Genomic DNA, 13,012 nt, shown 5'->3' with positions numbered 1-13,012 from the left:
TCAATTATCTTCCCTGCCTCGCCATTTGCTCACGCCGCCATAGAGGAACTTAGCAAGGGCAACCAAGCGCTGTGGCACGTGACTGTGCTCTCCGCCATCCGAGGAGCGCATATGGCGAAGTACCTCGACATCGAGCAGCCGCCACCATCGATGCAGATCGACGTGACCTCCTCTGATGGCTAGACCACAACGAAGGCAGCAAACCCGGAGTTCCAAACCTGGTACGCCCAAGATCAGCAAGTTTTCTCATACCTTCTGACGAGTCTCCCTCATGAGATAGCCATCCAGGTTGCATCATGCCACACTTCGGTGGAACTCTGGAATACAGTTGAAGGGATGCATGCATCCCGCACCCATTCCCAAACCACCAACGTCCGGATCGTCCTCGCTAACTTGCAGAAGGAAAACTCCTCCATCACTGAATATGTCGAGAAAATTAGGTCCCTCTGCGATGAACTGATCGCCGCAGGGAAGAGGGTGGACGAGGATGACATCATCTCTCACATCGTAGCTAGGCTCGAAGAAGATTTCAACGCGGTGGTTTCTGCCATGTGCTCCTGGGTGGAATCGATGACCGTGGCCGAGCTGTACTCACAGCTGCTCAGCTTCGAGACGAGGCTAAACCTTCATGGTAGAGCATCTCAGTCCTCTGCCAACGCTGACACCCGAGGCTGCAAGTTTGGCGGCGGAGGTGGTGACCGCGGTCGCAGGCAAGCCGGCGCCGGTGGTGATCGTGGCGGCCGTAAATACTCCAAGCTTGGAGGTCGTGGCGGTGGTGGACATGCCGACAACGGCGGTGGCGGGGGCAACTACAACAACAATGCCTCTGCGCCCATGATGCAGTGTCAAATCTATGGAAAATATAGGCCACCCAGCATGGAAGTGCTGGAAACGCTACGACGAGTCCTACCAAGGAGAAAAAGAGAAGTCGGTCAATCTCACGGCGCCATAGTATGGGGTGGACACCAACTGGTATCTTGACAGTGGTGCCACCGACCATATCACAGGTAACCTGGAGAAGCTGACCGTGCGCGACCGCTACCAAGGCAACGAGTAGATTCACACCGCAAGTGGTTCATGTATGGATATTAAACACATTGGTCATTCAGCCGTTCACACCCAAGATCGTGACCTTCATCTAAATAATATCCTTCGTGTACCCGAAGCCAACAAGAGCCTAATCTCGGCTAGTCGTCTTGCCATTGACAATGACTCTTTTGTTGAAATTCATCCCTATTCTTTTCTTATCAAGGAACGGGGAACGAGGAAGGTACTCCTTTGAGGCAGTGGTAGGAGAGGTATCTACCCAGTTAGGCACACGGGATCCAACGTCAACAAGCAAGTTCTAAGTGCCACAAAGTTGTCTCCAGACATGTGGCATCGATGTTTAGGGCATCCTTCCTCTGTTATTTTTAAGAAAGTCATTAGTCAAAATAATCTCCCGTGTGCTAGTTATCTCAATAGTGAGCTTGTATGTGACGCCTGTCAAAAAGGCAAAAGTCACCAACTTCCCTATCCAATATGTGAATCAAAGTTCCCTTTAGAACTTGTGTTCTCTGATTTGTGGGGTCCTGCTATTGAAACAGTAGGAAGAAAACAATATTATGTCAGTTTCATTGATGATTGCAGCAAATTTACATGTATCTACCTAGTCAAGCATAAGTCTGAGGTTTTCCAGAAATTTCATGACTTCAAGAATCTTGTGGAACGTCAGTTTGATCGTAAGATTCTTGCTCTCCAAACAGATTGTGGTGGTGAGTATGTTAAGTTAAACTCCTTTTTTACCAAGATAGGTATATCCTATCATGTCTCCTGCCCTCATGTCCACCAACAAAACGGTTCAGCTGAGAGAAAACATCGCCACATCATCGAAGTGGGTCTGTCCCTTCTTGCCCAAGCTTCTTTGCCTCTAAAATTTTGGGACGAAGCATTCATCACTGCAACTTACTTGATAAATCGTACCCCTAGCACCTTTTGAACGACTATTCCATGATAAACCCAAGTATTCTATCCTCAGAATTTTTGGATGCACCTGTTGGCCAAATTTACAGCCCTACAATAATCATAAACTTCAATTTCGGTCCAAACAATGTGCTTTTCTTGGTTATAGCAACCTTCACAAGGGGTACAAATGTCTTGATATCTCCATTGGACGTGTTTATATTTCCAGGATGTTGTGTTTGATGAGAATATCTTTCCCTTCTCTTCCTTGCATCCTAACACCGGCGCTCGTTTACGTGCAGTAATACTTTTGCTGTCTCCAGAGTTATTAAATCCTACTGATCAAGGGGGTGAATATTATGCTAATGATCACTTGTTTAATAATCCTAACCCTAATGGAGACAACGGTGAAAAACAGTGCTCCAACCTGTGATTTTATGCAGCAGCAACAGAGAACTCCTGACGCCGAACACGAGGTGGATACACCCTCTGGGTCTGGCGCGAGCGCCCCGGCTGACACGGTTGTAGGATACTAGGAGGATCTCCTGATGCTTCCAGATTCACCGCCTGTCGACTGGTCAGGTGGGTCGAACACGTCTTCGTCGCGGTCGCAGTTAGGCACTCGCCTCGTGGCAGGCCCCCGGTCGGATCCTCCCTCGCCCACACGCGCCAGTTGTCGAGGTGGGACATGTGGAACACCACCCGACGCGCACACGAGCGATGCTGGACGGGCTGGTGGGTCACTCTCGTCGGACCCACACACATGGGATTCGAGCCCAGCGGCTGAAGAAGGATCAGCCACACCGGCTTGGTTGGCTACAGTACGAGGGGAGGGATCCTCTGCGGCTGTGGAGTAGGCGGCTCTTGTGTGCATGTCACCATGGGTTACTACACGTGCCCAGAAAGGTATTTTGAAACCTACGAAATTTAAAGACGGGAGAATCATGTATGAAAAGAACTTTAAGTTTGCGAACTTTGCATCTTCTGGTGAACCTCACACTTTGACAGAGGCACTAAGCAATGACAACTGGAGAAATGCTATGCATGCAGAATATGATGCGCTTATGAAAAAACAAACTTGGCACCTAGTTCCTTCAAAGCAAGGGAGGAATATCATAGATTGTAAGTGGGTGTACAAAATTAAAAAAAGACCCGATGGCACGATAGATAGGTACAAGGCTAGATTAGTAGCTAAAGGCTTTAAGCAACGCTATGGGATTGATTGTGAAGATACTTTTAGCCTTGTAGTTAAGGCTGCTACTATCAGGTTTGTCTTGTCTATTTCTGTTTCTAGGGGCTGGAGTCTTCGCCAATTGGATGTACAGAATGCGTTCTTACACGGCGTTCTTGAGGAGGAGGTCTATATGAGACAACCACCTGGTTTTGATGACCGTTCAAGACCACATCATGTGTGTAAATTGAACAAGGCCTTGTATGGTCTAAAACAGGCACCTAGAGCATGGTACCACAAGCTGAGTACAAAGCTACATCAACTTGGTTTCAAGGCATCTAAAGGAGACACTTCTTTGTTCTTCTTCAAAAGAGGGAAGGTGACTATATTTATGTTGATTTATGTTGATGACATAATTGTTGCTAGCTCATCACAAGAAGCCACCACAACATTGCTAATTTTTTTGAAAAGAGAATTTGCTCTTAAGGATCTAGGAGAGTTGCATTACTTCCTAGGTATTGAAGTAAAACAGAGTCATGATGGTATTATGTTAACTCAGGAAAAGTATGCGAGAAACATAGTCAAGCGAGTAGGCATGAGGGACTGTAAACCTTCTAACACACCCATGTCTACCACTGACAAACTATCTTTGCATGAAGGTGAATTGTTGAGTCCAGAAGAAGGGACTAAATACATGAGTACAATAGGTGCATTACAGTATCTAACATTGACAAGACCTGATATATCTTTTGTTGTTAATAAGGTCTGTCAATTTCTGCATGCTCCTACTTCTCTGCACTGGACAACTGTTAAGAGAATAGTAAGATATATTCAAGGGAGTGCTGAAATAGGTCTCAAGATATGTAAGTCTTCTTCGACAACAGTAAGTGCATTCTTTGATGCAGATTGGGCTGGATGTCCAGATGATAGTAGGAGATCAACTGGAGGTTTTGCAATCTTCCTTGGATCAAATCATATATCCTGGAATGCAAAGAAACATGCCACAGTCTCACCCTCTAGCACTGAAGCAGAATATAAATCTCTGGCATATGCAACTGCTGAGGTAATGTGGATAGAAACCCTACTTGATGAGCTAGGCATTGGAAGATCACACATGTCATGTCTGCGGTGTGACAATCTTGGGGCAACATATCTTTCTACAAATCCTGTGTTTAATGCAAGAACAAAACACATAGAAATTGACTATCATTTTGTTCGAGAAAGAGTTGGACAAAAGCTGCTGGACATTCGGTTTAATCCAACAGGAGACCAAGTCACGGATGGATTCACCAAACCTCTTCAAGTCAGACAACTACAAGCCTTCAAGCGTAATCTAAACCTTAATACGTTAAGATTAAGGGAGGATGTTAAAAGATAAGCTAGTAGTTGTATAAGCGTGACATGTTGTCATGTATATTGTATGCGTGTGTGTGTTGTAAAGATGGCGCAGGTTGTTAGTATAGGATTAGCCTTATCCTGTATAGCTTGGAGTAGGGGCAAAGCCTAGCAACAATATGTGCAAGATGTACTTGATCCTTTGAGTATTTAACATGAACGCGTCCATGCCAGGAAGGTATCTGTTTCCACGCCTTTTCTTCTTCTTTCAAGACATACGACCATTACTTCGCGTCACGCACACGCACACATGCACACATGCATGCACACCGAGAGAGCGCGCTTGGGAATCGTGAGTGTGACACAAAGTAGATGAACGAACTTGCTAATTTACAGGCAGCTCCGACGATCGGGGTATATATGGTGGCTACTTTCGAGTGATTGACCTTGGCAGATGGAACGTCTGGGATTCTCGCTTCAATTCCTTCACTTTCTGTTTCAGTCATGCATGCGCGTGTACGCGCAACATAACACTTCGTTGTCATCGATTGATGCCCCACTCTAGCTCCAACCTGCCAGATTTATGATGTAGTATCGAGTTGACAAAAGTTGACCATTTGTTTGGGATAAGGGCTAATTGGGGCCGACTATTGGTAAGTTATCTAAAACATAATAGACACTAATATTTGGCGATCGCCAGTTTTTTATTATCAAACCAGCGAACGAAATGCTCTCCCTCGAGCGTCCGAAAATTGTCATCAACAAAAAAACATTTTCTTATACAGAAAAAGACGGAGAAAACATAAATTTACAATTGCCATCCTCTATTTTATAAAAAAGTTTGTACAATAAAATATACTGAAGCAAGTTCATAATTGCCATGATGTTTAAAAATACACTTCATGGCAATTGAGTGTAAAAAGTACATAATTTGCCATGCTTTATATTTTTGTTTTCAAAACATAAAAATTACAAACAGGAAATTGCCGTGATGAAAATTAAATACAAGTTGTCATGCCACTGAAAATAAAACTACCATGTGCTCTTCATAATAAAATTGCCATACTCTTAATAATAAAATTAATATGCTATTAATGATAAAATTGCCATGAATAAAATTCCCAAAGCATGCCATGGGAGCATTACAAGAAGACCCTGAAATTGCCATGTTCGCAAGACAAAAAATGTGATGAATTTATCATGGGATCAGAAGATTTTTTTCCTAAAATTTGCCATGTGTACAAAACAACTTGACATATGAACATTTAAAAAATGTTTAAATTTTCCATATGAAAAAGTTCAAAAAATTATAAAACTGCCACACACATTTGTTTTCGGAAAGTAACCATGTACCTAAACGAAAAAGAAATTACCACCTAGTAAAGAAAAAGAGGAACATGGCTTCGATTTAAGGTCTCCCAAGTGGAGGCTTGAGGCGTTAGCTTGTACGGTAGGTGGGTTGTATATTTTTTTTTTTTTGAGAATCAGGTGGGTTGTATTTGAATAGGATGATGCATTCACACAACTTTTGTGTTGTAATGAACGAGTTTCAAAAGCTGATGTGGCAAGCAAACACACAACAAGATATATATGTGCTGCGCATCCAACGACAGCAATACGTTCGCTAAGAGAAGCCAAAAATCCGACGTTCGCCAGATAGGTCTTCCGAATTTTTCTAGTGTTAGCTGATTTTTGGACTCTGCCAGCCTTCTCTATCCAAATCAGTTGATCTTACTCCTCGAAGCTCGCCTCCCTTACCTCCTCCGGCCAAGTGCTCAGTTTATCGTATATGTGGGCAAAACGTAACGGACCCAATCCTCTTTGTCATTGGCCCAGGCTCAGCCTTGCCGGCATCCCCACACCTTGTTGGCACTCCCCTCCCCCTCCCCCTCTACCATCCACTCTCGGCCTCGGAGCTCTACTTCACGACTCTTCCATCTCTCAGAAAAACCGACAAACTGAAATTTGATTTTTAGCCAACTTACTGGTAGCTAATCCCAACTAATTAAACCACCACCACTACTACTACTCACTACCGGACTCGCGGGCTATGCCTACGGCCCAGGACCGTCGGCATAGGTCCTTTGCCGTCGGCATAGATCTATGCCTACGGCTGCCGTCGGCATAGCCCCGTCAGCGTAGATGTGTCAGACCGTCGGCGTAGTATAGCCGTCGGTATAGGTGCGTATGCCGACGGCCGTGGGACAGCCGTCGGCATAGTTTAGCCGTCGGCGTTGTTTCCCGTCTGACGGCAACGGACGCCGCCGTCAAAAGCGCTGGCGAGTCATGTAGTGGAGAGTGGTTTTCCTACTATGCACGGGATATACCGTTCAAGGATCCTCCGTGCACCGCTGCTTTGAGCTTCATGTTTTTTTTATGGGTAAACTTTGCCGTGTTTCATGACTTTTTTCCTTGCTCCATAAGTGTATTATAAGGTCCCCTCATGTACCAATAAATAAGACCACACTTGTTCCGGATTGGATTTACTGTTACACAATGAAACATTTTGATACATGTTGAAACAAGAAAGGAAAACAAAATTTACCAAATAGAAAAAATCTCAAAATAAACAGTGGACACTAGATCGGGAATTCCTTTTCTTGAGAGTAGTGCCATCCATGAAACTAGCCTAACTAAAGACACAAACACTTAGTAGATTGGAAATGCGAAGTGGTTGCATGCCACGACGTCCTTCTCTCAAAGGCTAAAGCACATTTGGACTGTTTTCATCAATAATGAGAATAATGAACTAGCTAGTCACAACTAAAGATAGTTAATCAGTTGAAGCACCAGTTAAGCAAAGCAGGCGTGATTAAATTAAGCAAGCGATCCGGACACGTACATCACTGGTCTCATCCGTTACACTTGCTACAGCCACCACTCGCTGGTCTTCTCTCACTCTCACATGACATGATTGGATCGTAGCTAGCGAGAAGCTGACCAGAAGAAGAAAATGTAGGAAAAATTCGTCTACATACATGATCGATGGACCATGTGTGCATTACCAGGAAATATATAGACAGACGGATCGATCATCGTATGTATTGGAGTATATAGTTACTCCGATCGATCCCTTTGACTAGTAGTGGCCATTGGCTGCCGGCGTCTCGACGACGAAGACATGGCCGCCGTTGCCGTTGCCGAGCTCTTGCTTGTCGCTGCCGCTGCCGTGGCCGTTGGTCACCGAGGTTAAGGGCAGCTCGCCGGCGCCCTTGCTGCTGCCGCCGGCTTTGCTGACCTCGTCCTTGCTCTTGCCCCATATGAGAAAGTATAGGCCTCCAACGATGATCGCTGCACCAATCACACTGAATGCAACAATGAAATGAGATCATTAGTATTGTTGCACTAATGTATAATACATCAATATCCATCTTGATGTGGTGGCAGCACAAAATTATGTACCTGCCGAGATTGATCTCCTCCTTGAGAATGATGGAGCCCATGACGGCGGTTATGATCATGCAGAGCGGGTTGAATGCCGTGACGAACACCGGGCCCCTCTGCCTCGACACGATGCCCTGTACGTAGTACGCCACGCCGGAGCACACTATGCCAGCGTAGACGGCGGTGAAGAGGCGCATGTCGAAGCCGATGACCCAGGCCTGAGTGTTGGCGCGCTCGGCGACGAGGGCGATGGCGCCGCTCATGAGGGATCCCATGCCGCAGATGAGCACGGTGAGCGACAGCTCCGCCGGGTAGCTCCTGAGGGTGTTGGACTGGAGGATGAAGAAGCACGCCCAGGCCACGCAGGCGATGATGACCATGATAGTCCCGTTCAGCCAGTCCCGCGCGTTGGCCGCGCCGCCGACGCCCTGGCCACTGGCGGTGGCGTGGTGCTGGCCCTTGGTCCACGGGAACTGCACCATGGGGCCGTGGTACAGTACCATCAGCACCGCGCCGGCCACCGTGAGGACCGTGCCGGCGATCTTGGCTTGACTATGCAGGCTCCGCAGCCGCACCTTCTCCATGCGCAGGATGAGGGCGAGCACGAAGGTGACGGCCGGGAGGATGTTCACGAGCGCCGTCGCGAATCCCGCCGAGGTCATCTTCGCGCCCATGAAGTAGAGGTTCTGGTCAACCACAGGCCTGAGAGACCCATGCAACACATCACATCAGTTAGAAATCAAGAAAGAGTTATGTGCTTGATCACCATGAACGGACGATCAAATAATTAATCGTACGGACGTACTCGAGGAATGCGAGCCCCATGATCTTGAGGAAGATGGTGATTGTCATCTTTGGCCGCAGTCCCCTGCACATGTTGTACGAACGTTAGGGAGCAAATATACAGTAAGCTGGTGATCTTCCATTAATCATGATCTAGCTACGTGAAAATGAACACTACTACAAAATTGTACTCCCTCAGTGCTTGGAAAGAAGGTTACAAGATTTTTCTTAAGTGAGATGTTGAAAAGTTTGACAAAGTTTATTAAAAAAAAGCTATCTTATGTTTCATAAAAAATTGTAAGCGTTCTTTTCCAGCACAGATGGAGTATGAATCAAGGGTGCATGCTTCCAGCTGACATGTGGGTTCCATGCATGGCAGGACCTCCACCAGTGGCCAATCAGGGCACACTGCCTAGTGGAGGTCGTCCAGGTGCGTTTACACGTACGTAAACACACATACCGCACACAGGCCGGTTAGCTAGCTACATGCACCTACTTATGTGTCATTTTCTACTTATGTTAATTAATGCACTCTGATATTTTGATTGATCCATCCATATGTAGTAGATGCTGCATGATGAAAGCTATCTATCTTGCCTGTACAAAATAGAATAAGGTATTAAGATGCATATATGTCTACTACTTTTGTGGATTAGGATCCTCGAGTGGTGGTTGTGCAGGTTGCACCATCTAAATGAGACAAAAATGAGAATGAGCCGAACGAATTATACGTGTGTGTTTGCTCGATCGTGGTGTTTGCTCGATACGTGTGTGAGAATGACCCATGGATGGAACTACTAGCTGGTTACCTCTCGAAGTAGAGGGCGAAGGGCGTCATGACGGCGGTGGCGACGAGGTTACGGTAGACGACGAGGACGAAGTGGCTCATCCCGGCCTTGAGGGACGCCACGGCGATGATGTACATCCCGGCGAACCCCACCTGCAGCAGCACCATCGCCAGGTATGGCTTCACATCGCTCAGAATTTTCCACCCCATACCCATCCTCTCTCTCTCTAGATCTCGCTGGCTAGCTTAGCTTCCTTTCTTCTGACTTAAAATCGAGAGTCTCCACTCCCACTCTCTCTCCCACTGGCAAGCAATGGCTGCAATCGATGAGGCGATGAGCTAACACCGCGACCCGCCTCCTTTATATAGACGCGCTCCACCTACAGGCTACAGTGTGCACGTAGGGTTCAGCAGCTGGATGCAAAGTGGAGTACTGTAGCCCATGGGTGGATCCGCGTCATGGATGCGGCTGCCTCAGCTAGCATGTCCGTGCGTCCAAGTGCTAGATTAGCCACATTTTCCATTCCCAGTTTAATATTCCACTTCCGCGCAAAGGAGAACAAATCTCTCTCTCTCTCTCTCTCTCGTCCCATCAATTTGTATTTTTTTTCTTTGGAAAATGTAGGGAGCACGTAGAGCCAAATGCGGTGGGTTTGGATAACTTTCCGGCCACCTGAGGAGAATGCTATACTACTCGCGACAGGGAATTTGTGTTAACACATTGCCTTTGTCACTTTGCCCCTAGCTAGAGCTAAGCTAGTGCAGTCAGGATCAGGGTATACTGTTAATGAGTTAATCATGTTGGGAATAAGCCCATGCGGTGGCGACCGGCGTGCGTGTCCAAGTCGAGTCCGGCGCGGTGCAGACCGGCCGGCGTGAGAGCGTCAGGTCGAGTCCGCGGAGTCAGCTCAGGTCGTTGGTGTGCGTCGTGTGGGCGACTGTGGCTAACTAGTTCGTTGGCTGTGTGAGTGTACGTATGGGCGTACGTGTGTGTGCATGGGCGGTAGTAGCTAGGTTGTTAGCAGTCTGTTGCTCGCTGTGTGCGTCATGCGCATGGCCGAGCGGATCACTCGCGTGCAGCGGAGTCAGCCAGCCGTTCGCGCATGCGTGCTTGGCGGAAGCGCGCGGTCGGCGCTGCGGGCAAAATGGACATATTTGATCTCAAGACGAAAGTATTTCACAAACTGAACTGTTGATGATTTTTTTTCGATCCTTTTGTGTAGCGTTCGACAGCTATGCGTCACACTGTGCGGCGTCTGACTAACAGACGTTATATGCCTGACCAGCGTCGCATCCCGGGCTGCCTGAAAATTGCTAAGTCAGTGTGTAACGCCTGAGAGCTAGGCGCTATACTATACAGTGCAGCGCCTGGTGTATAGGCGTTGTACTGGTGGTTGCACTACATCTTGAAGGGCCACTAGTGCAGTGCCTAGACGCTAGGCGCTACACTGTATAGTGTAGCGTCCAGCTCTCAGCCGCTGCACACTAACTTAGCAATTATCAGGCAGCCCGGGATGCGACGCTGGCTAGGCGTGTAGCGTCTGTCAGTCAGGCGTTACACAGTTTAGTGTGAAGCCTAGCTGTCGGGCGCTACATGAAAGGGTTAGCGGAGCGATTTTTCTAGTGACAGTTCACTTTGTGAATTTTTTCGTCAACCCGTCAAATTTGTCGTTTTTGCAGGGCGCTGCGTTGCTGCCAGTGCTACAAAACCGGCTGGGTTAAGTTGTGTTTCTTGGGCGGTGGTTAGTCCAGCAATCAAAAGTAGGGCGTTCGTTGCCCGGGCGTACGTCGCCAGTAAACCTCGATCGTGTCCTCTGTGCTTCATCTACCTTTCGTCCGAGCGAGAGAGAGCAAGAGTTAGAATAGGGTTAGACCCAACAAATCAGCTGATAAGATGTAGCATCAATACCAGGCAACTCAAGTGACTGCTCTTCTCTTGGGCCTAAATGTGTCATTGCAAATCAAGAGATTCTTCCAAAAAGGACCAATATCTTGTTTTTTTTTTTCTGCTAACAAAAGGCATGATATCTTTTTGTTTTTGTTTGAGGGGGACAAAGGCATGATATCTTACATTAATAAAACTTATTCAGGCCAACTTTTACTACTAGGCCAAGGTGTGGAATCCTCGGCGATGGCATGCCGAGCCTACCTCTTGTTCAAGATCTTCCACCCCTGCAAGATACCACATAGTTTGAAAATGGCATCAATGGCAAGTCGCAGATGGATCCGCTCTATAACAAGTTTATTGCGAATTGTCAATAGCATCCAAGGGAGAACCATGAAGCCCACCCACTATAGGCAACGGTGGTAGCCTAAGCTGGCCGCCGTGATCTCGTAGAAACTAGGAAAGTTTGAGGGGGCACCAACTGGGCCTCACGACTTTCCGAAAGTGGCTCCAATAGAACAGAGCATAACACATGCATGAGAACATGTGGTTGATATCATCGTTGATGTTACACAGAGAGCATAATCCATCTCCAGGACCATTGCGCTTCAGGACTTGGTCACCAGAAGGTAGACGACCCCTCAACAACTGCGACAAACATGAAGATATGTATCTTCAGGGCTAACCAAAACGACCAAAGCTTTGAAAGATCGGAGAAACAAGGACTAGTGGCGATGGCATGGTAGAGAGATTTCATCGAGAACTTGCCCAAAGGTTTAAGGTGCCATGAGGCGGAACCTGGTGTCATGGTAGGAGTAATCACTTCAATTTCTTGAAGAAGGGCCTCCCACTAAACCATCCGAGCGGCTTGAAGGCTCGAAGGAGTGAGATATTCCCGGGGTCTTTGAGGGCACTTGCCGGTTACAAATGTTACATAACGATATGGCACTCCTTCTTATGACTAACACCATGCGAAAAGAACCTTGATATCCTTGTGATGGAATTCGTCCACCCGGGATAGAGTCTTAGACTTGGCATAGGGACTCACATTTTTCTAGAAATATACCAGTTTTTTTGGGCTCTATTCTTTGAGTAGTATGGTGTATTCGCCAACTGTGATGTCTTTGTGGCAATTTTCTCAATCTCTTGAAACAGGCTTTCTCCCCCCCACCCCTATTAGATTAAGCACAAACAGCCGAGTCGATACATAGTGGTGTGAAAACCTTCAAACAAGAAGTCGAAAGGAAAATAGAATGACACTGGGCAGATGACACAAGTGCCACAAAACTCAACACCGAGCAATAAAGATAAGAGGGGCCATCCCTACCAAACAACACTCAAGGCCACTGAATAGGGCCTAAGCCGAGCTGCCATGAGAAACCACCATACACCGCGAGGACCCGAACACATAGAGCCATCTTTTGAAGGGGTCCCCTAATCATAGAGACCGCCCTCTCGCTCCGGGCCTTGGAGCGCCGCTCCTGCCAGGACACAACAAGGACCAAAGACAGAGATCATGGGAACACATCTAAGATAGGATATCAACAGATCCATCCCGCTCCAGAGATGAGGATGTGCGCCAAGGAAGAGGCAAACATGATGGCATATGCCATCTGCAACCGAGAGGGACTGAGGTTCCACGACGATGCCATCCAAAGGGTGATGACGCCAAACACCATCGTCGTCGAGCTCGGAAGATGGACTAAGGTTTTCACCCCGGAACCCC

The 13,012-nt window shown here is 47.2% G+C and overlaps 1 protein-coding gene and 1 pseudogene across 1 annotated transcript; one reads left to right on the top strand and one right to left on the bottom strand.

Annotated features, from left to right (window-relative positions):
- The first annotated feature begins 474 nt into the window (after positions 1–474).
- LOC119327089 lies at positions 475–613 on the top strand (annotated as a pseudogene).
- A 6,627-nt stretch (positions 614–7,240) lies between these two features.
- LOC119323266 (WAT1-related protein At1g44800-like) lies at positions 7,241–9,741 on the bottom strand. The gene is made up of 4 exons (XM_037596868.1): positions 9,424–9,741; positions 8,637–8,699; positions 7,850–8,533; positions 7,241–7,752 (listed from the first exon to the last, which is right to left on the bottom strand). The coding sequence occupies exons 1-4, from the start codon at positions 9,615–9,617 to the stop codon at positions 7,527–7,529; spliced, it is 1,167 nt and encodes a 388-aa protein (XP_037452765.1). The 5' UTR covers positions 9,618–9,741; the 3' UTR covers positions 7,241–7,526.
- Positions 9,742–13,012: the final 3,271 nt, after the last annotated feature.

This window comes from Triticum dicoccoides, chromosome 6B (assembly GCF_002162155.2).
Source record: "Triticum dicoccoides isolate Atlit2015 ecotype Zavitan chromosome 6B, WEW_v2.0, whole genome shotgun sequence".
Classification (NCBI taxonomy): Eukaryota; Viridiplantae; Streptophyta; class Magnoliopsida; order Poales; family Poaceae; genus Triticum; species Triticum dicoccoides.
Note: the sequence above shows the minus strand (reverse complement) of the source record. Positions and strands in the feature narration are given on the sequence as shown.

What these genes read in the sequence shown, in the direction of transcription:
- LOC119323266 (XM_037596868.1), bottom strand. Translation starts at nt 9,617, where the DNA reads ATGGGTATGGGGTGGAAAATTCTGAGCGATGTGAAGCCATACCTGGCG. An exon ending in TTCGCCCTCTACTTCGAGAG is followed by an intron (nt 8,700 to 9,423) that starts GTAACCAGCTAG and finishes CAACATGTGCAG; the next exon opens with GGGACTGCGGCCAAAGATGA. An exon ending in GAGGAGATCAATCTCGGCAG is followed by an intron (nt 7,753 to 7,849) that starts GTACATAATTTT and finishes TGTTGCATTCAG; the next exon opens with TGTGATTGGTGCAGCGATCA.